General features: G+C 39.7%; 1 protein-coding gene and 1 non-coding gene across 3 annotated transcripts in view; one reads left to right on the top strand and one right to left on the bottom strand.

The window, feature by feature from the left end:
* Positions 1-3,180: 3,180 nt before the first annotated feature.
* Positions 3,181-3,334, bottom strand: LOC133541892 (U12 minor spliceosomal RNA). Its single transcript, XR_009804003.1, has one exon. It is a non-coding gene; the product is annotated as a U12 minor spliceosomal RNA (small nuclear RNA).
* A 427-nt stretch (positions 3,335-3,761) lies between these two features.
* The window catches only part of LOC133541156 (polymerase delta-interacting protein 3-like), a 48,554-nt gene continuing 28,773 nt past the window's right edge, over positions 3,762-23,542 (top strand). For both annotated transcript variants that reach the window (XM_061884273.1, XM_061884272.1), the window contains exons 1-3: positions 3,762-3,866; positions 8,763-8,863; positions 22,552-22,973. In XM_061884273.1, coding sequence (XP_061740257.1) covers positions 3,772-3,866; positions 8,763-8,863; positions 22,552-22,973 — 618 coding nt within the window. In that variant the 5' untranslated portion in view covers positions 3,762-3,771. The remainder of the gene's footprint in view (positions 3,867-8,762; positions 8,864-22,551; positions 22,974-23,542) is intronic.

The following is a 23,542-nucleotide window of genomic DNA, read 5'->3' as shown; positions in this document are numbered from 1 at the left end:
GGAACTTGGTACAGTACTTGACACAAACTAACTGTTAGCATGGTAGATTGCTAACATCAACGTGCACATGTTTTTTCTCTCCAATTTTGCAGCCAAATGCCTCAGACTGATACAACTTGGTAGAGTACTTGACACATGCTAACTGTTAGAATGGTAGAATGCTAACATTAATATGCTAACTTTTTTTAGCCAATTTTGAAGCCCAACGCCTAAGACTCATGTACTTGGTACTTGACTAATGCTAACTGTAAGCATGTTAGAATGCCAACATTAACGTGCTAACTTTTTTTTTTAACCAGTTTTGCAACCGAACGCCTTAGATTGATGGAACTTGGTACAGTGCTTGACACATGAAAATATTAGCAAGGTAGAATGCTAACATTAACGGGCTAGCTTTTTTTTTTTTTAGCCAATTTCGCAGCCCAACGCCTCTGACTCATGTACTTGGTACTTGACTAATGCCAACTCTGAGCATGCTAGAATGCCAACACTAGTGCTACATTTTTTCCCCGCCAGTTTTGCAACCAGACGCCACAGATTGATGGAACTTGGTACAGTGCTTGACACATGCTAAATATTACCAAGGTAGAAGGCTAACATGAAAGGGGCTACCTTTTTTTTTTTTTTTTTTGCCAAATTTGCAGCTGAACGCCTCAGACTCATGTACTTGACTCATGCTAACTGTAAGCATGCTAGAATGCTGACATTAGCGTGCAGACTTTTCTAAAGCTAGTTTTGCATCTGAACGCCTCAGACCGATGGAACTTGGTACAGTGCTTGACACATGCTAACTATTAGCTTGGTAGAATGCTAACATTAAAGTGCCCAAATTTTTTTTTAGCCATTAACGTGCTAACTTTTTTAGCCTATTTTGCGGCCGAACGCCTCAAACCCGGTAGGTTGTGAGTTCAAACCCCGGCCGAGTCATACCAAAGACTATAAAGATGGGACCATTACCTCCACTCAGCATCAAGGGTTGAAATTGGGGGTTAAATCACCAAAACGATTCCCGAGCACTGCCACCGCCGCTCACTGCTCACTGCTACTCTCACCTCTCAAGGGGTGGAACAAGAAGATGGGTCAAATGCTGAGGATAATTTCACCACACTTAGTGTGTGTGTGACTATCAGTGGTACTTTAACTTTAACTCATGTACTTGGTACTTGACTCATGCTAACTGTAAGCATGCTGGAGTGCTAACATTAATGTGCTAACTTTTTTTTTAGCCAGTTTTCCAACCGAACGCCTCAGACTGATGGAACTTTGGACAGTACTTGACACATGCTAACTATTAGTCTGAGTCTAAGTTAACTTTTAGCATGCTAACATTAGCATTTTGGTATACTAACATCAGCATGGTGACTTTTTTTTACCATTTTCGCAGCAGAACACCTCAGAGTCACACAACTTGGTACTAAGATTCTCTGTTAGCATGCTAGTGTCAGTATTTAAGTTTGACTTGCACATTTTAATACAGGCATATTATTTAATTGTTTTTAAATTTCAATCGTATATTTTTGATGGAGTTTTTTTTTTTGTAGATTGACTGAACACACTTATTTGAGTGTTTATTCTATAGGGCGAAAATTATGTGTAATTATGTGGGCGTCGGGTTAGACCAGCGTTGGGGAAAGAGACATGACAGGTGGGGCGCGAGGAACGGGAGGAAATTTCACTTTAAATGTAATTTTATTTTTTATATTCTTGGATTTTTTTTTTACTGTGCTTTCATTTTCTATACACACTGTATATCACTTTGTGATTCTGCCTGTGAAATCCGCTATATGAATAAATATAAATTACTTATTTTTCCTGTAGGCTTTAAATTTCTAGGTAGGAGCGAAAGTTTGACAGACATAGCAACAGTAACTAACGGGGGCGGGGCTAAGCGGAACAAACTTTCGCGTGGATGATGTGTGGACCACAACTACACAAAATGAATAAATTTGTGACTCGCATCTCAAAGGTCGTCGAGCCAGAGCCAGCGCTTGCAGAGAAACAAAAATCTGACGGGCCTAATCAATCAAAAAGCCAACCGAAAAGAAAATATGATGAAGAGTATCTTGCTCTTGGATTCACCGCATCAGTGGTGGGGGCAGAGGAGAGACCCCTGTGTGTTGTTGGGTTTCATGCTGTCTGCTGCTAGCGGCAGACAGCATGAAACCCAACAAATTAAAGAGACACCTTGAGACCTAACACCCCAATCACGTTGATAAGCCACTTGATTTCTTTCAAAGAAAACTGGCAGAGTACCGTCGACCGGAGAAGCGCATGGTAAAAGCTGCAACATTAAACAGTAACGCTCAAATGGCTTCATATAGAGTTGCATACAGAATTGCACAATGCAAAAAAACACACACAATTGCTGAGCAGCTCATTCTCCCCGCTGCGATTGACATGTCAGTCATGCTTGACGAGACAAGCGCAACAAAATTAAAACCGGCCCCACTGTCAAACGACACACTTGCGAGACGTATATGCGACATTGCAAGTGAGCTTGAGGAACAACTCGTAGACGAATTTAAAGAAGGTTGTTTTGCTTTACAAGTGGACGAAGCTACTGACAGCAATAAAGACTGCCTGTTCATCGCATACGTCCGCTTTTGGGAATGGCGAGGATTTGCACATGCATGGATCCTCCTTTTTTTTTTTGCAAAGATTGCAAAATGGCACTTTTATTTTATTTATTTGTGAACTTAATGCAAGTTATTTGATTTTTTTATTGAACTTGATGCAAGTTAGAACACTTTTATTTGATTTATTATTGAACATTTGATGCAAGTTATAACTTTTATTTGATTTTTTTTTAACTTCATGCAAGTTATAACACTTTTTTTGATATATTACACTTTTGTTTCATTTTTTATTGAATTTGATGCAAATTATTTTATTTATTACTGAACTTGATGCAAGTTATACCACAGCTGCAGTTATTTTATTTATTGTTGAACTCGGTGTTATTTTATGTCATTGAGTTTGAATGTATACAACTTTTTGTTACTTGATGTTCAATCAATTTGAAAATGTTAAGCTTGGCATTAGCGTTCTGTCGGGCCGATGGTGCTTTTAACTTTCCCTTGTTCCAAAGTGTGGGATGACACATCATTTTTAGAACCATTGTTTTACACCCACCCTATGTTTGACTTTGGTTTCATAGCTTTTTCACAAGTTTAGGGAGGCAGGGAAGATCCAAATCCCGCAAGGCATCTCGCAAAGTAGGCAAGTCACCTCCACAGGAGGACCTGTCCCCTTTCAAAAATTCTTCTCGTAGTTTGAACGAGGACACGGGCGTCAACCCGGGTCGTTATTTTCCTTACTCATCAGTTTAAGGCATGCCAAATATACTGCCGAGTGGTTCTATATCAACAGACACTACACCGGCTCAGTCAGAGTGTTACAAATCTCCCCACCAAGCAACGCTGCCACAAATCTATTGCGTGTTGGTGTGTTTAGTCTTTACAAAAATGACGTTTGGTTACCTAAAATGTATTTTAAATTGTGTTTTTCTTTGCCATTACGCGAATAGTTAAGCGGGGAATTGTCTTTTGGTATTCGCAAAGGCTCATGGGTAGCAAGACACTTCGACGAGTCAAGAACAATCGATTGTATTGCATATATCTTCACTTTGTTTGTGTTCACCTACGTCGTGCTAGGTTTGTTTGATTGTAATTATTGGTATAAACGTATGTAATGAATGCAAATAGTACATTTTATTTTTAAAAAAAAACGACTTCTTGGTCAATTGAGCGTCCGTACTGTGGCCAAACACGCATGCGCAGTCGGGCAGAAGCGGAGAAAATGGCAGACGTCTCTTTGGATGAAGTGATACGACAACGCGGAATTAACGTTAAAGTGCCTATTAAACGGTAACGCGACTGCTCGCTTATTACTCCAGCCATTGTTCGGTAGTTGCTAATGTATTTCATGTCATGCATTATTAACTATTTATATGTGAGTGCTTGCTGGCTAATGTGAGCAAATGTTAGCTCGTACACTGCAAACTTATTAGCATTAGCTTAATGTTAGGCCTTCACGCTCGTGTGGTGTTTTTTTTTTAATTCAGTTTTAAATATAATTAGTTTGCTCTTCAACAAGTGATACACCCTGGGAATTATAGCTGTTTTAATTACGGTAAATGCACTTCGTGGTTTGGCAGTGCTCGTTTGCAAGTCACGTCGTGCGCCTGTTGTCGTAACTGATGAGCTAATTAGCAGTTAGCTTTCCTACAACTTCGCCTTGTTTCTGGCCGGCTTTGAATGAAATAATTCTGCAGACTATTTTAGATTTAGAGAGTCCCAAAGCATGTATTTGCAAAATAACATTTAATGACAAAGGCACTGCTCTGTTAGCTCGGAACATACCAGGCTAACGTTTTAAAATAACTTGTGTTCATAGGGCTGGGCGACATGGTTGAAAACTGTATCATAATCAGTGTTGGCGCTAGGAATCTTCCAAATGGGGTCCCAGGGACCCCATCAAGTCATAAAAATGGGGTCCCACATTTTTGTAAGCGTTTTGAAAACACATGATGGATGTATGGATTATCATGTTTTATCCTTACTTGCCAACCTTGAGATCTCCGAATTCTGGAGATGGTGGGGGGGTATATTCTCAAGTATTTCATATATACAGTTGTGATCAAAATTATTCAACCCCCACACAATTTTGGTGTTTTAGCAAGTTGGACATTTATTCCGTATTTTGTTTATAGCCGTATCAAATAAAAATGCATTAAATAGACAAATGCAACTTGAATTACAATATTATATTTTGTAACATACCAAACAGTGTCATTTCTCTTAATATCTCATTGAAAAAAATATTCAACCCCTTGAAAATCATAACTCTTAAGAACAGAATTTGAATAAGGTCTTTTCAATCAGGTGTTGAAAACACCTGTAGATGTGATTAGAACCATAACGAGCAACAATTAAACTGATTGAAAAAGACTGTGACGCTCAGCTTCTTGTAGATGGTCAATGGTGTATTTGCAACATTGAGAAGTCCAGGGAGTGGTCAAAGAAGTCAAGAGAGGAGGTAATTTCTCTTCATAAGAAAGGATATGGATATAATTACACATTCAAAGAGACACAGTTGGGAGCATAATTTGCAAGTTTAAAGCTAAAGGCACAGTGGAAACTACCTGGGCGTGGTAGAAAGAGGATGCTGTGTGCAACTGCTGTCCAGTATTTGAAGCGTACAGTTGTGAAAAATCCCCAGGTAACAGCTGAGGAACTACAACAGGACATTGCAGAGGGGGGAACGCAGGTTTCGTCCCAGACAATAAGGCGCGCACTACGAGATGAAGGCCTCCATGCCAGAACTCCCAGGCGCACCCCACTTCTGACTACCAGGGACAAGAAAAATAGATTCCATTACGCCAAATATCTGGACAAACCCCAAAGGTTTTGAGAAACTGTTCTATGGAGTGATGAGACAAAAGTGGAACTCTTTGGGCCTATGAATCCACGTTATGTCTGGAGGAGAAAAAATGAAGCTTACAAAGAGAAGAACTCCTTGCCTACTGTTAAGCATGGTGGGGGGTCAATCATGCTCTGGGGCTGTTTCTCTGCCTCAGGTACCGGGAATCTCCAACGCGTTCAAGGCATTATGAGTTCTATTTCCTACCAGGATATATTAGCTGCAAATGTCATGAAGTCAGTGACGAAGCTGAGGCTTGGGAGACGTTGGACCTTCCAACAGGACAACGATCCCAAGCATACCTCCAAATTAACATCAAAGTGGTTGCAGAAGAAGGGCTGGAAGACTGGAGTGGCCTTCACAGTCGCCAGACCTAAATCCTATAGAAAAGCTGTGGTGGGACTTGAAGAAGGCAGTTGCAGCACGCAAGCCCAAGAATATGAATGAACTGGAGGCTTTTGCCCAAGAGGAATGGGCTGAAATACCTGTAGATCGTTGCAAGAAGCTTGTGTCCGGTTATGTATCATGTTTGAAGGATGTAATTACTGCCAAAGGGTGTTCTATTTAGTACTAAAGATGCATGTAACTAGGGGGTTGAATAATTTTGTCAATGAGATATTAAGAAAAATGTCCTTTTTTGGAATTTTGTAAAATACAGTGTTACAATTTAAGTTGCATTTGTCTATTTGACACATCTTTATTTGATATGACCATAAACAAAATACGTAATAATTGTTGCAAGTTAGTTTCAATTTCATTTAATACAGTGGCACTCAATGCCTCTAGCATTTCATCTCTGGCTTGTTGATGGCCATAAGTTGTGTTCCCCTTTAATAATGGCAATATGTGGGGTGAGGGACATGTTTAAGTGACTGTGCAAGTTAGGAGAGGGATCGCTAGCATGTTCAGGAGTGTTAATAGCATGGTAGATGTCCGCTTGGCTTGGTGGAAAACATAGAGTTGTAACAAATCGACGGCCTTGTCATTACGACCAAATAGCGCAATTGTAGGGATCCAAATTGGATATTTCTTGGTGCCTGGTGAATCCACTTTTCATTGAAGCTTCGCTTCTTGGGTTTATTGCTCGCCATGACGAAAACAACACCCGGGAGTCCTAATACCGGAAATGCAGTATTTTTGATCGGAAAAACGGCGAATCAAAATTTTATAAATTGTACCGGAAAGTGCATTTCTTTGAAGTTGACCAATAATTAATAATTTGACACGGCAAGTATAAAGAAAACAAAACACCGGCGAAAAGCTATAATCTGTATAAAGAAAAAAAAATGCCCGCGTCCAGGGGACACACAGATTTCCGGAATTTCACGACCTTTCTGATTTCAATGCGTAAAAAGACACACAAAGTGCGTTAACGCCGACGCCGACAATACAAAAAAGTGTTTTATATCGGTCTATATATCGACATCCGTTATTATTTTTTTACCTATTTTCATGGATGAATATCTAATTTTCAACAAAGTTCACAATGTTTATCAAGACTCTTCTTCCTTGTACTTTGTAAACACTTATAGTTTGTACAGCCTCTTAAAGAAGAATATATTAGTACATTGTTTGACATCCATGCATAATCTGTTTCATAATTTAATTCCACATACTGATATGCTAAAGGTTTTAAGTGTTGTACGTGCATACAAATGTTTTAAATTAGTTTTTCCTCTGAGGTTATATTTTTCCTGTTGAGAATAATTGTTGTATATTCTTGGGTAGCAGGTTATAGTTTTTCTACACAATTTTAGCTGTTTGCTAGTGCACCCAATCAATGTATTTCACTAAAGGGTTTGTATGTTCTCTGCATACAACATCATGTATTATTCTAAATTTGGGAATTAAGTGTACTTAAGTAAGTATTGCCCCATATTTCTACACAATAACTCAGACATGGTAACACTCAATGTAAACAGAATTCTAAAATCACAGAACGCTTCATAACCTCTGAAAATGGAAGTGGAAATAAGGAATATATGTAAAAAATGCTTAAAGTGTAATTTTGCACTAAAAGTTGGAGTACCAATAATTGTCACACACACACTAGTTGTGGTGAAATTTCCTTTTGCATTTGACTCATCAGCCTTGATTACCCCCTGGGAGGTGAGGGGAGCAGTGAGTAGCAGCGGAAGTGAAGTGAATTATATTTATATAGCGCTTTTCTCTAGTGACTCAAAGCGCTCTACATAGTGAAACCCAATATCTAAGTTACATTTAAACCAGTGTGGGTGGCATTGGGAGCACGTGGGTAAAGTGTCTTGCCCAAGGACACAACGGCAGTGACTGGGATGGCAGAAGCGGGAATCGAACCTGCAACCCTCAAGTTGCTGGCACCGACACTCTACCAACCGGGCTATACCGCCCCAAACCGAGCTATACCGCGCCCGGGAATCATTTTGGTGATTTAACCCCCAATTCCAACCCGTGGTGCTGAATGTTGAACAGGGAGGTAGTGGGTCCCATTTTTATAGTCTTTGGTATGCCGGGGTTTGAACTCAGGACCTACCAATCTCAGGGCTGACTCTCTAACCACAAGGCCACTGACTACAGTGCAAAGTGCGAAAATGGAAATCTGAGAGGAGGTTGAGTGTCAGGAAGTTAAGGCTGTGTAACATTAATTTGGTATGCTATTCTTATTTACGTATGGAAAGGAATTCATGGTGTGCAGTAGCTATTATTTAAATATTTTGGGGCCAAATTGCTATTATTTTATAGTAGCACACTTGTTATATTTTGTAATTCATTTTATTCATACAGTCCTACACTTTGGTTCCTACCTGTGGTTTCCGTATACTTGAATACGGGCAAGGGTTGAGAAGAAAAGAGGAGAGCCTATCTGTTTTTTAAAAAAAATAATGCAAAAAACTGCTGTACTGTCCATTTGACTTTTCCTGTTTTATTCACAATTGATTTGCTCCCCGCGGTGCTTATTTTTTACTTTCTTCTCACGTCATGCAAAGAATCAACTCCAGGCAACAAGATGTCGGAACCAAACTTGATAGTTGATACTGTTACCTGATTGGCTGTTAGCGTGTCACTCCCACTGATCAGTGATAACTTGCTGCGTTGCTCATTTGGTTACCAGGGATCCAGTGCCTTTGTTCATGCAACCAACCTTGCTTCGCAACTTAGTTTTGTCAAATGCAATTTTTATTTATATCGATTACGTGTCTATGCCGATACATATTGATAAAGGTTTATCTCCAAGCACTGTTTTTACTGCCATTATATATTAACATCACCGCCGCCATTTTTCTTGCAAACATTTGCTATTGTGGGTTTGATCAATAGTCTGTCTGATTTCTGTTGTGACATTTTTGAAATTGTAATTTCAGAACAATGTTTGGGCGAGGCGCTGGAGGTGTTGGCAAGACTTTCGATGCTCGTCAAAGGATTGGCAGTCTTGATGCTCGGCAGCGACTTGGTGGAGGAACAGGTAAAAATGTGTTTCATGTGAGTCAAATAATGAAAGTCAGAGTATCCATAGTACTGTATTTTCCAGACCACAGGGCGCACCGGAATAAGGCGCACTGCCGATGAGCGCGTCTACTCTGGTCTACTTTAATGCAAAAGGCGCACCGGATTATAGGGTGCATTAAAGGAGTCTTTTTTTTTTTTTTTTCCCAACATGTAAAACACATCCTTGTCTTCTACATAACATTTGATGGTGGTTCTTTGGTCAAAGTGTTGCATGGATCATTTTTTACAGATCATCTTCAAGTCTCTTTCTGACAGTCGCTTCTGATGCGCCGTTTTGTGGGCGGTCTTATTTACGTGGCTCACCTTCGGCAGCACCTTCTCCCCGTCCTCTTTGTTGTAGCGGTTCTGTGTGCAAGGACGAGAGTGGAAGAAGTGTCAAAAGATGGAGCTAACTGTTTTAATAACATTCAGACTTTACTTTAATTAGGGCTGGGCGATATGTTCTTTTATTAATATCTCGATATTTTTAGGCCATGTCACGATACAGCTCAATATTTTGCCTTAGCCTTGAATTAACACTTGATGCATATAATCACAACAGTATGATGATTCTGTGTCTAATTTAAAACATTCTTGTTCATACTGCATTAACATATGCTCACTGTAAACTTTCATGCAGAGAGGGAAATCACAACTAAGTCAATTGACCAAAACTGTATTTATTAAACAGTGGCACAAACATTCATGTCATTTCAAAAACAGAAAGTGCAAGATTGTCGGAGACATTTTAAAACAAGCTATTAGGCCACTTTTGTGCATGACGTCACTAAGATGGCATATCAAAACACCACTAGATTAAAGTGCACTTTTTGTACAGAACGCCACTGCAATAGTTTGAATCAAATAAATTGCACTTTTGTGCATGACGTCACAAAAGATATTTCAATATTGGTCAGATAAAAATTAGCTGCATAATAGGAAATCAAATAGTGTATGTTCTTCACTATTTGGTAGGTTACTGCGGATGTTATCTCCTTCTGTTGACTATTTTTTTCATACGGTGTTGATCTGGAAATGGTTGGTTTGGCATTTTGTGGGTGTGGCACCAAACGAAGATGTTGACAACATCTTCCACTTGAAGCCACACCACCGCCAGACGATGGACCCAGATGGGGCTGGGCGATATTGCCTTTTTTTAATACCGCAATGTTTTTAGGCCATATCACGATGTACGATATATTTCTCGGTATTTTGCCTTAGCCTTGAATGAACACTGAATACATGTATTCACGGCAGTATGGTGATTCTATTAGGGGTGTAACAATACACAAAAATGTTGGTTTGGTGCGTATCTCGGTTCAGAGGTCACGGTTCGGTTCATTTTCGGTACAGTAAGAAAACAACAAAATATACATTTTTTGATTATTTATTTAACAAATCAGCTAAATCTTCCCCCAAGAATATTTTTCTTAGTGGAATATTTGATGTAAAGTAATCGGAAACTTGGATAGGTCAATAATTCATAATAACATTGATTTTGATTCAATATTTTGTTTTGAGCAATGAGAGTTTGGAAAAAAAAAACAGCTTTGTTTTATTAGTCAACGTTGCAACTTTTTCTAAATTACATTTAGCCTTTAAGCATTTTTATTTCACTTTTGTTTATGTTTTTGTTTATTTTAATAGTATTTTTAGAATGTATCGTGGGCCTTTAAACATTAACTGTGGGCCGCAAATGGCCTCCGGGGCACACCTTTGACACCCCTGTTATAGATAATAAAAAATAAAATCTGATAAATCTATGGTTAAAAAGCAGAGCCTGCGCATTTATCATAACTTTCTCGCTCTCGCTCTCTCTGTCTCCCCCTCCCTCACGAATGTTGCTGCCGTGCACTACTTTTTTTTAATTTTCAACCCCCTCCTAACCCTGAACGTACATTGAAAATACACGCAACCCTTAACTTAAAATGCCGGACAATTGAGGCATTTAAGAAACTCCACCTGGACAGCTTTGCTAAGAGGACATATCCCGTGAAAAGAGGAGGTGTGGTCAGTCTATCATATACCTTGATCGCTGCTAGCATGCCGTGTGTTTTTTTTTTTTGATTGATTGAAACTTTTATTAGTAGATTGCACAGTACAGTATGTATTCCGCACAATTGACCACTAAATGGTAACACCCGAATAAGTTTTTCAACTTGTTTAAGTCGGTGCCTCGATGTGCATTGTTTGCACAACGTGCGGTGCGCTACTTAATATCTCCGTGACGTTCGGTACACCTCCGAACCGAACCCCCGTACCGAAACAGTCCAATACAAATACACGTACCGTTACACCCCTAGATTCTATGTGTCTACATTAAAACATTCTTGTTCATACTTCACTAATATATGCTACTTTTAAACTTTTATGCAGAGAAGGGAATCACAACTAAGTCAATTTATCAAAACTGTATTTATTAAAATTATTAGCAGGTGACTTTTCAAATGATGCTACATATTAGCAGTAATGCTACTTTTGGTAGCAACGCTTGTGCCCCACACATCACAAATTAAAGTTGTCTATTCGACATATTCCCGCTTGAAGCCGAACCACCGCCAGACGATGGGCCCCGTGCTGTTTTTCTTGGGAATAAATTATTCCTTCATTTGTTACGAGATTCGCACCTTCTTTCTCTCGCAACAACCCGCTAGCATCACTGCTAACATTAGCCACGCCACTACCTCTCTGCTGGGCAAGGGCGTATGTGACGTATGACGTGACAGTACGTGACGTATGTAAGAATGTGTGCCTGCTTGTCTGTGAGAAGGAGACACAGGAAAGAGAAAGGAGAGCCTGTAGTGTAATGCCCGCAGCGAAAAACAACTGCGTGAGAACGTCTACTCGAATATTACGATATAGTCATTTTCTATATCGCACAGAGACAAACCCGCGATTTATATCGATATATCGCCCAGCCCTAGACCCAGTGCTGTTTTTCTTGGTAATTAACAATTTCGTAATTTTTTACCAGATTCGCACGTTCTTTTGTCTCGTATTACCACTCACACCGCTCTGCTAGCACCACAGCTAACGTTACCCATGTCGCTACCTCTCTGCTCCACGAGAGCGTATGACGTTGCACGCGCGACAGTATGTGACGTATGTAACAAGGTGCGCTTGTTTTACGTCCCTGTGAGGAGAGATAAGATACTGTGAGAAACACCTGTAGTGTAATGCCTGCAGCTGAGAGCAACTGCGTGAGAACGTATACTCGAATATCACAATGAAGTCATTTTCTATATGACTTCATTTCTATATTGAGTGCCGTGTGTAGTAAGTAATGTCCTTTATTTTCAATGGAACATGTAAAATGTTGGTGTTGTTTACTTGAGTGATATATATTATTAGTATTATTTTTTATTTAATGCTTACAGTAAATCTCTATATCAACTTGAAGTTGATATAAAGTAAAACAAATAAGGTTTTATGCCTTTTCTGTCAAAGAGAACTTTGTTTCTATAGCAAAACTGAAATATGCAGTATTTAGATAGATAGATAGTACTTTATTGATTCCTGTAGGAGTTCCTTTATTTAGCGATTAAAGCCGTCAAAGATCAATAATGAAGGACACCATTAATTTTTAATATTTAATATTTTGGAGTAATCACAGTGAAAAGTTAAATAAAATCCTACTAAATATATTTGAGATCCGAAAGGTTCCCCACTCATAAAGTGATACATTTTTATTATTATTTTTTTTTACTTTTAACACTTAAATTTCAAGATCAACTTCCGATATGTCTGTCTATTTTAAGTTTGAACTATTATTTTGTTTGTTTTATGCTCTTTTGTCAAAACGTTGATGTTTTTATATGGCAACCACATAACATATGCAATATTTCTTCCACATAAAACATTTTAAAGTGATAATTTTTAAGTAATAATTCATTATAACATAGATTTTTTTGTCTTTTTTTTTTTTTTGAGCAATGGAAAAAAAGAAAATAAAGACAAAAGGGAAAAAAAACTGTCTGCATAGCAGCTTTGTGTCAACATTGCCACTTTTTCCTCATTAGATTTCACCTCATTCCACTTTTTTTAAATGTTTTTTTTAATTTTTGCAATACTATCAATTTTTGCAGAATGTGTGGCGGGCCGGTAAACGATTAGCCGCGGGCCGCACTTTGGACACCCCTGCACTACAGTAACGTTGCCATATGCCAATACATCGAATGAGGCCGATTTTAATGGGATACAAACTAATCAGGTTTATATTTGGCAACACTAAATTGGCCCTAGTGTGTGAATGTTGTCTGTCTTTCTGTGTTGGCCCTGTGATGAGGTGGCGACTTGTCCAGGCTGTAACCTGTCTTCCATCCGACTGTAGCTGAGATAGGCAACAGCGACCCCAAGAGGGAATAAGCGGTAGGAAATGGATGGATGTATAATATTATAGGAACTTATATTATTGTTTACATCCAGAGCAGCCATCTTTTAAGCCGTGGGACACCCAAAGATTCGCAGCCCTAGTAATCACCTCAAAAATGCATTCATAAACCGTTAACAATACTTCATTTAGGTTCTGTAACCTGTATTATAACCAAGCTGTCACAACAGTGTTATTGTAAGAGTGAACATTGAGGAATTATTTTTCTAGTGTATTAACACATTGGCCTGCTATTGTATTAGCCGTAAAAGCTAACTACGGAAAGCGTTAAGCAAGCTTCTACATCAGCGCAAAATACGTTTGAGTTTGTAATGCACAACACTGATAGAACACAAATCTATACTGAGTGAAAAACATGAACAATCATATTACAGTATCTGTAAAGTATTATTTCATGTTTTGTTTGTTCACAGCTAGTCAGACAGTGTATGTACTGTAGTTGTAATAACACGATGACGTGCTGCGTGTAGCACGATCAATATTAAAGTGACTCACTCCATGGACATTTGTGCGTTTGGTCCAGCTGATCGGGGACATGTTTTCCAGTTTTATTTGGGTAAGCATTCCAAATATGTCGAAATAGAAGGGGTCAAGTTCCACATTTACAGCGCCAGAGTCGCTTTCACCTCACTCTCTCAGCTTCTGTCTGCTGCACCGTCTCTCTTCATTCATGTTTGCTTCTAGAAGCAGCAGGTCATCCTCCCTATTTTCAACTTCAAAACGATAAGGTTGAGAAACCTAATTTGTCCAAAAATAGTTGTCTTTGCTGTCTGTTACCGAGTCTGCCATTATTAGAAGACACTCGGAAGTGCGCTGCTATGGAAACTGAAATAAATGACCAGAGGAATTGGCTCCGGCAATGATTAAAATGACGAAAATATGGTAAATATTGTACGTATTACATATTGTTATGAAGGTATCTGTTACTATATATATATGTATGTATGTATATACTTTAAGTGTGTATATAAAATGTTGATTGAGGTTTTTGAATAGAATAGAATAGACTTTATTGTCATTATATTTGCATATAACAAGATTAAAGACTCCAAGGTGCAGTAGTGGGAACACATATGGGGTAAGTTGAAGTTGTTTTAGAGGTTTTGAAGGCTACAAGATGACTCCTATTAGCTGCATCTTTCTAGTGTGTTTTTATCATGTAAAATCCTATAAAAAGACATGTGTTTTTGTCTCTTGTAATGATTGTGAACGATAGGCTAAATTCCAAAAAAAGTGCAGTTCCCCTTTAAGTATGGTGAGAAAACACAGACATGACGATATGACAAATGTCTTTCAAGCATTTTAAAATATGCTTGTTTTATAACAGTATTATGTGAATGTCCTTGGTGATGTACTTGACCAGACTTTCTATGAGCACACACTGTTTTGTTTGCACTCGCCTGGTTCACCAAACACAAAGTGAATGTGGACTGTCGGGTGGTTGTGTTTCAAGTGGGCGTGCAGGTTAGTGGTATTTGCACACATTCTGCAAACTTGCTCCTCGGTCTTGATAATCTCATCTTGTTCCAAAGGTTTCAAGTGAAAGATTCCCACATTGGTGCGCTGGCATTTGGTTTTTTAATCATTTTGTCCATGTTAGCTGCTACATGCTAACTTGTTGTACTGTGTGATGCTAGCGAATAGAGCGGGGCAACATAACCAATCTTTTCATGCATCGCAATTCGGACATGGACAATTATAAAATAGATTAGTAAGTGTCGATAATTGATGTATTTATTGTAAATAATGTAATTAAGACAGTTCTAAAATTTGCCTGACTGCAGCGAGCTATCTAAGTGTCCTATATTTTAGGACACTTATGTTTACATCTTTGCACAGATTTCCATTAATAATAAAAAAAATGAGATGGTAATTTATTCAACTGTTTCCGATTACAAATGCACTGTTTTTAAAAGTTCCAAGTGGTGAATGTTTATTTAGTAGGGGTGTAACAGTAAACAAAAATGTTGGTTCGGTACGTACCTCGGTTCGGTTAATTTTCGGTACAGTAAGAAAACGACAAAATGTACATTTTTTGGTTATTTATTTACCAAATTTGTAAACAATGGCATAACATACATATACACACAGTGTCCATTACCAGGGTTTATGTAGTCAACATATATAAAATAAAAACTAAATAAGATAAGGCTCAGAATGGTTTCTTAACAAATCCTTTCTACATATAAAGTGCTTTTTTTGATTGATCAATTGAGACTTTTATTAGTAGATTGCACAGTACAGTACACATTCCATCCAATTGACCACTGAATGCTAAAACCCCAATAAGTTTTTCAACTTGTTTAAATCGGGGTCCACGTTAATCTACATTAAACTGCCTCAAGTTGTTGTTCAGATGAAATAAAATGACAAACATTTTCTTCTACATATAAAAAGTGAAACATTAAACAGTTTCAACAGTTTCAAGTCAACTCAGCCTCAGATTAACCAGCCTGGCTGACTTGGCAGTAAGAGGCTATATGGGCCTATTGTTCTTCCACCATAGAAGTGGGTGAAAATCTAGTTTTTAATGCAATACAGCAACCCCCCGCGACCCCGGACAGGACAAGCGGTAGAAAATGGATGGATGGATGGTCTTAAATCTGCTGCTTTAAAAACATTTGTTATTGCTTCAGCCCTGCCTAAGTCGCCAAGGAGAGGCTGCTTGAATGCGGTGGTGACGCTTCAAAGGGGTTAGCATGTTTGACGTGTTGGCAGAAGCATACCCTACTGCTGCTCAACAATGTTGGCAAACCTTCCTCCTACATTGTTGCATCGCACCGCGCAGCCAAAGTGTTCCCAAACGGGAGATGTTAACAAGGCTGGAGGGTCTTCCAGCTCTGGCTTTTACATGTTGTCCGAGCCCGGTCGCTGCTAGCATGCCATGTGTTTTGTCTTGGTGTGCATTGTTTACACAACATGCGGTGCGCTACCTAATATGTCCGTGTGGAAACCCGTTCGGTAGACCTCCGAACCGAACCGAAAACCCCGTACCGAAACGACTTAATACAAATACACGTACCGTTACACCTCTATTATTTAGTGATATGAAAATAAATGTAAAACTGCATCAATAAACATTAATTAAAGCTACAACAATAATCGATTTTTAATCGAATCAAAGCTCTTGAATCGTAAAAATAACAGAATCATGAAGTGCACAAAGATTCCCACTTCTACTTTGCCGCACAGAGTCACTTTGTAAAGGACGAGAATAATAACTGTGTACTTATGCTGTAACTTGTCCCATGTACACTTCTCCAAATTGACTAAGACTTCATTATTGTGTTGTTTCACGCTAACTTAGCTTTTAGTTTGCCTGTTCTTGTTTGCTTGTCGTCTGTGTGTAACATGGGTTGTCACATGAGCTAACCTTGTTTCCCAGTCTTCCAGTGATAATACAACTTAAGAAATGCAGTTTATTTGCACAAATAGAAGTTTGACTTAGAGGAGATAGACAGTTAGCTTTTGTGGTAGATAATTATTCCAGTCCTGATACTAAGCATCGCAATTAGAAATTGACATTTAGAAATTTGGATGACTCCGGGAGAATTGAAACATATTGTTGAAAACTGTATCATAATGTACAATAAGTGCTTCATATTGATAGATATCGATAATTATTGGTATTTATAATAAGAATTACAAGAAAAATATATAAATGTAAACTTTTTTATGCTAATTGTAACCTTCCTCTGAATATAATCCTTTCAACTATCAAGGCAGAAATGAAAGAAAATGTCAACACAAGCATGAAAAACACTTCGTGTAAACAAAATTGTAAAATCACATTGAACACAGAAAAATAACCTTCTAAAATTATTGTTCAAAAATAAGAAACAATTAAGAAATGCTTAAAGTTTAAGAAAAAAATGTAAACAGAGATACCTGAGAACTGTTTTCTGCAGGTTTAGTGTCAGGAAGTTATGGCTGTGCTCTCAAGGGTGAGTGCAGCTAATGAGGTGTGGTATTAGTGGTCTTGCCTTGCATCATTTACACACCATATTGGTCTGACTATGGTCCTGTTTGGGGAAAACAAATTACAAAAAAGTGCCATACTGTCCAGGTGACTTTTTCGGTTTTATCTGCAATTTTTTCATCAACCGCGAGATAACTAGATGGCAGAACCAAATGTTACAGTTGATAATTTGCCCTAATTGGCTGTTAGCATGTCACTCTGTTATCAGAGAACGAGTGCTTTTTTTCTTGAAACCAACCTTGCTTCCCAAGATGGCGCCGCTGTAGTGGCTGCTGTTGGCGGGAGCTCTGTGCTCATGTGTCATCCTTTTGTGTTTCCCTCTTGTTCTCATCTGGGTTATTTTGCGCTTTAGTTGGGGACCCTTTGGGACTGTGTGACAAAGGGTGGCACTTTTGTGACTTCTGCGGTGCTTTTTTGGGAACTTCTGAATCTTTTGGCCATGGAGATCAGCTGCCGAGTCTCTGCCACACCAAAGTCAGTTTGGAAAGACTGGAGGAGATATAAAGAAAGAGACAGAGCTGCGGAGCTGGCGCTGAGCGCCGGGACGGACGGGCTTCAGAGTCTTGGCTGAATGAGCAGGTATTGGACACTGCGGTCTCCTTAGACGCATCCTCGCTCATCCATGCAGAATGGACACTGGCCGAGAGTTGGTGGGTGGCCGAGAGTGGAGTCGACTCTCTTGGTTGCTTTGTTGGGTCTGCTCCTGTCTCTGACCATGCTTCCCCCACCCCAGCAGACGACTGCATTGAACACCGCAGAGGCCACCACAGTGTATATGTTTTTTGTTGGTGTACTTTTGTGGCTGTGTAGAAGTGACTGGTTGCATCAGCTCTGCTCTTTTAATGTCTCTAATGTCCTTTTTGTCCTTTGACGTTTCCCTTTTATACACATGTTTTTGTGGGCTATGGCCTCAGTCTGAACGCCCTCTTCAGGGTCCCAGGCAGAGACTGAATTTTTTTTCCCTCACCCCCCTTCCCCAGCATCTACCTGTTTCTCACCATTCTTGTAAGGGGCGGTGGAAATTGGCAGACTGTTCTGTCTCCCTATAATGTTTGTCTAATCTTGAATGAGATTGTGCTGAAAATGTTCAAATCCCCTCTGGGATTATTAATGTATTTCTGATTCTGATTCTGATATCTGTTTTCTCTCCCCGATGAAGAAGGGGAGATTTTTCTATATCAATTATTTGACTAACCCGGGCGTCAGCAACCCGCAGCTCTCTTTAGTGCTGCCCTAGTAGCTCCATTGATCCATTTCAGAGATGTGTGAAAATGGAAAGAGATGAAAAATATTTTTAGTTTTAAGGTTTTCTGTAGGAGAACAAACATGACACAAACCTTCCTAATTGTTGGCAATCCCACTGTTTGTTATACATGCTTCACTGTTGAGAGTATTTGGCAAGCACCATTTTGTCCTACTAATTTCAGCGATCCTTAAACTCATCGTAGTTTGTTTACATGTACAACTTTTTCCGACGCTGCTACAGAAAGACATGTTTTATGCCACTCCTTTTTCTCATTTTGTCCACCAAATGTGTTATGCTGTGCGTGAATGCACAAAGGTGAGCTTTATTGATTATATTGACTTGTTGGAGTGTTAATCAGGCATATTTTGTCAGTGCATGACAGCAAGCTAATCGATGCTAACATGCTAGTTAGTTTAGCTGTATGTACATATTGTATCATTATGCCTCGTTTGTTGGTATATTTGAGCTCATTTAATTTCCTTATGATCTCTGTGTATTTAATTTATATTTGCATGTCTCATGACACATTATCTGTATGTAATATTAGCTTCATTCCTCATTATTGTTTGTGTGTTATGTTGTTCCAGACCACAGCAAACATTACCCAGCTTGCAAAAATTGTTATAAATCCGTTAGAAGAAGACAGCCTGCCGTTTCCTTAAACTTGGACACACACATCTATACCTTTGGCCATTCTAAGAGAGTAATTTTCAGGAATTATCTCATCCTGTGAGAAGCCTCCATTTTACTAATGATTTCCAATGTTGCAAAATGTGTAGAATAAAATTGAAATACAATATTTCTGTCAACGAAGAATTGCGGCAATCTTTGACAGTAGGCTGATATAGCCAATATAGACACCTACATTATATAAGCATACTTGCCAACCTTGAGACCTCCGATTTCGGGAGGTGGGGGATGGGGTGTTCAGGGGTGGCACAGGGGCGTGGCTAAGAGGGGAGGAGTATATTTACAGCTAGAATTCACCAAGTATTTATTTATATATATATATATGAAATATTTGACTTTAAGTGAATTCTAGCTATATATATATATATATATATATATATATATATATATATATATTTTATTTTTTATTTTTTATTATATATATAATTTCAGTGTTCATTTATTTACACATACATAACACTCATCTACTCATTGTTGAGTTAAGGGTTGAATTGTCCATCCTTGTTCTATTCTCTGTCACTATTTTTCTAACCGTGCTGAACACCCTCTCTGATTAAGCATTGCTGTGTGGCACGCACAAAAGTGCTTTCATCAAATGCACTAGAATGTGGAATATTCCATCTCTCCCGAGCATGGCCCAAAACCGGTCAATCTTTGCTTCCTGAGGAAGATCTTCACTGCCAAGCACTTGGTAGCACTTGGTACTTCTTCCCGGAGGTTATCCAGATCCAATCGCAGCTGCGGCTTGGAACTAACAAACGTATTTCTTCATCTTACTCGTCGTTTGCGTTCTTCTGCTTCGTCTCCTTGTTGTGTGCGCAGTTGTGCACTGCACTCTCTAAAAGCCGTAGATGTTATTGTCACATATGCATGTACTGTAGATGGCAGTATCGTCTTGTTTAAGAGTGTCACAACATTGCTGTTTACGGCAAACGCACTGCTTTACGGTAGACCAAAACGTGACTGCTGTTGTTGTGTGTTGTTAGTGCGCTGGGAGGACGTTAAAGGGGAACCATCCATCCATCCATCCATTTTCTGCCGCTTATTCCCGTTTGGGGTCGCGGGGGGCGCTGGCGCCTATGTCAGCTACAATCGGGCGGAAGGCGGGGTACACCCTGGACAAGTCGCCACCTCATCGCAGGGCCAACACAGATAGACAGACAACATTCACACTCACATTCACACACTAGGGCCAATTTAGTGTTGCCAATCAACCTATCCCCAGGTGCATGTCTTTGGAAGTGGGAGGAAGCCGGAGTACCCGGAGGGAACCCACGCATTCACGGGGAGAACATGCAAACTCCACACAGAAAGATCCCGAGCCTGGATTTGAACCCAGGACTGCAGGACCTTCGTATTGTGAGGCAGACGCACTAACCCCTCTGCCACCACCGTGAAGGGGAACATTATCACAATTTCAGAAGGGTTAAAACCAATACAAATCAGTTCACAGTGGCTTATTTTATTTTTTGAAATTTTTTTCAGAATTTTACCCATCTCGGAATATCCCTAAAAAAAGCTTTAAAGTGCCTGATTTTCGCTATCTGTGAAGCCATCGTCCATTTTCCTGTGACGTCATCCAGTGATGCCAATACGGATTGCACAGAAAGATATAGCGACATTAGCTCAGATTCAGACTCGGATTTCAGCGGTTTAAGCGATTCAACAGAATCGCTTAAACCATCCATTTCATGTATTGAAATGGATGGTTGGAGTATGGAGGCAGATAGCGAAAACAAAATTGAAGAAGAAACTAAAGCTACTGAGCGAAAAGCTATTGACGCTATTCGGCCATGTTTGCCTTAGCATCGCCGGTAAAATGTGCAGACCAACGATCGGAAGTTTCGCATCTTGTGACACTGGATCAACTTAAATCCATGGTTTGTTTGGGATTAAATGTGGGTGGAGGGAAACGCTGGATGTTAATATAGTTTAAAATGTACATACAGCTAGCCTAAATAGCATGTTAGCATCGATTAGCTGGCAGTCATGCCGTGACCAAATAGGTCTGATTAGCACATAAGTCCACAACATCAACAAAACTTACCTTTGTGATTTAGTTGACTTTATTGTTGGAAATGCATCTGCAGGTTATCCATACCTCTTTGTGCCATGTCTGCCTTAGCATCGCCGGTAAAATGTGCAGACACTCTGACACATTCAATGGGGGTCTGGCAGCAGATTTCTTTGACTTTATCGTTGGAAATGCATCTGCTTTGAGTGTCGCAGGATATCCACACAATCTTGCCATCTCTGTAGTAGCATAGCCTTCGTCGGTAAAGTGTGTGGAACAAACGACTGACCATTTCGTCGGCTTTCCCTTCACCCTCGTATTTTGAACACATTTCGTCCAATTTTTTGCCACTTTCGCATCTTTGGGCCAGTGGTGCAACTTGAATCCCTCCCTGCTAATGTTGTTACACCCTCCCACAACACACCGACGAGGCATGATGTCTCGAAGGTTCCAGAAAATAGTTGAAAAAATGGAAAATAACAGAGCTGAGACACGGTGTTTGAGAAAATGGCGGCTTTATTACCTAGGTGACGTCACGTTCTGACGTCATCGCTCCGAGAGTGATAAATAGAAAGGAATTTAATTCACCCATTTAGAGTTCATAAATCGGTTAAAAAAATATATGGTCTTTTTTCTGCAACATCAAGGTATATATTGACGCTTACAAAAGTCTGGTGATAATGTTCCCCTTTTAATGAAACTGCCTAACAATAAACCCACATAAGAAACCAAGAAATCGCCCTCAATCATTCTACAGTTATAACGTCATTGGGCAGGCACGCTGTTTATATTGTGGGAAAGCGGACGTGAAAACAGGCTGTCGACACGTCACTCAGGTCCGCATGGAGCTGGAGGGGTGTGGCCTCCAGCTCTGCCTAAATTTCGGGAGATTTTCGGGACAAAATTTATCCTAGGAGGTTTTCGGGAGAGGCGCTGAACATATTTTTTTATATTTTTGGTCCAATGTGTCTCTTTCGATGTTTTGTTTTGCTGACCTCTGGACTAACCAGATATATATTGATTGTTTTATTGTCCAGGCCTACACAACCCTATTAACTATAATGACAAAGTCGTAAAGATGGCAACACTGACTCCTCCTGCTGTCTTTTTATTTTCTCGCTGTCCATATGCATATGGGCTGTGTCTGGAAGCGGTTGGGTGTTGTACAACAAGCTATGTTCACAGACACTCCAACTATGATGTGGACGTGTCTTCCAGGGGATGGAGGAGTATATTGCATAGACATTTCTAATTCTACCTGGAGTCCTTCTTAAGACCGTGCATAATTGACGAATAAATGCAGACTTCTTCATCAGACTGTCTTCCCTTTCCTTCTGTCTCTCCAGGTTTTCCAGTGAAAGATGCCCGCGAAAAGCTGGCTCAGAAAGACGCTCGGTTTAAAATCCGTGGCAGGGGTGGGGCAGGCGGGGTCCAGGACGCCCGTCAGATGATCAACTCCCGCAAGCAAGGGCAGAATGTGTTCACCGTCCCTGTGCAGATAGCCCAAAAGGCCGCCGTGACACACCCACTTCAAAGCCCCATGCTCGTGCCACAGATGAAGATCCAAGCCAACAGCAGCTTTGCGGGAGTGAACGCCAGGCTGTTTGCATCCAATGTACAAGGACTTATGGGGCGCGATGGCACAATGAGCCATCTTAACAGCAGAATGACGGACGCTCGTGATAGGCTGAGCCTTAAGAGGAGCATTGGTGCAACAAAAACGCAGGCGGCTGCTATGTTGCCCCTCAAAATAACCAAGACCATCCAGGTGAGCAAAAATATGCTGAAGAGAATTTATAACAATGTTAAAGGGGAACTGCACTTTTTTGGGGAATGTTGCCTATCGTTCAGACGGCTTATGAGAGACAAAATGACCAATGTTTTTTGGGGTAGTTTTGCATTCTAACGTGTAAAAATCAGCTCGTTCAATGGGAGCAATCAATTCTACCTCTAAATCACTTTTATGTCGAAATAACTTGCCGTAAAATTCCACATTTTGCAGCATAGTCACTTTCGGAGATGCTCCAACGTCTCACTCCTCTTTCTGCTCGCTTCCATAAGCAGCCGTTCGTCCTTTCTATATTCAGCGTCAAAAGATAAGTTTCTGGATCCTCATTTGTCCAAAAATAGTCGTCTTTGTTGTTTGTTACCACACTCGTGTTTGTTTCCAGATGTAGGAACAATTTTCTTGCCAAGAGTTGGAAGTGTCTTGAAATGGAAACAAAAATCAATGGAATTAGTTCTGGCAATGCTTTAAAATAATATATATGTATGTATATATATACAGTGAAGAAAACAAGTATTTGAACACCCTGCTATTTTGCAAGTTCTCCCACT

The sequence above is a fragment of the Nerophis ophidion genome, linkage group LG23 (genome assembly GCF_033978795.1).
Source record: "Nerophis ophidion isolate RoL-2023_Sa linkage group LG23, RoL_Noph_v1.0, whole genome shotgun sequence".
NCBI classification, from domain to species: domain Eukaryota; kingdom Metazoa; phylum Chordata; class Actinopteri; order Syngnathiformes; family Syngnathidae; genus Nerophis; species Nerophis ophidion.
This window is presented reverse-complemented; position numbering and strand designations above follow the sequence as displayed.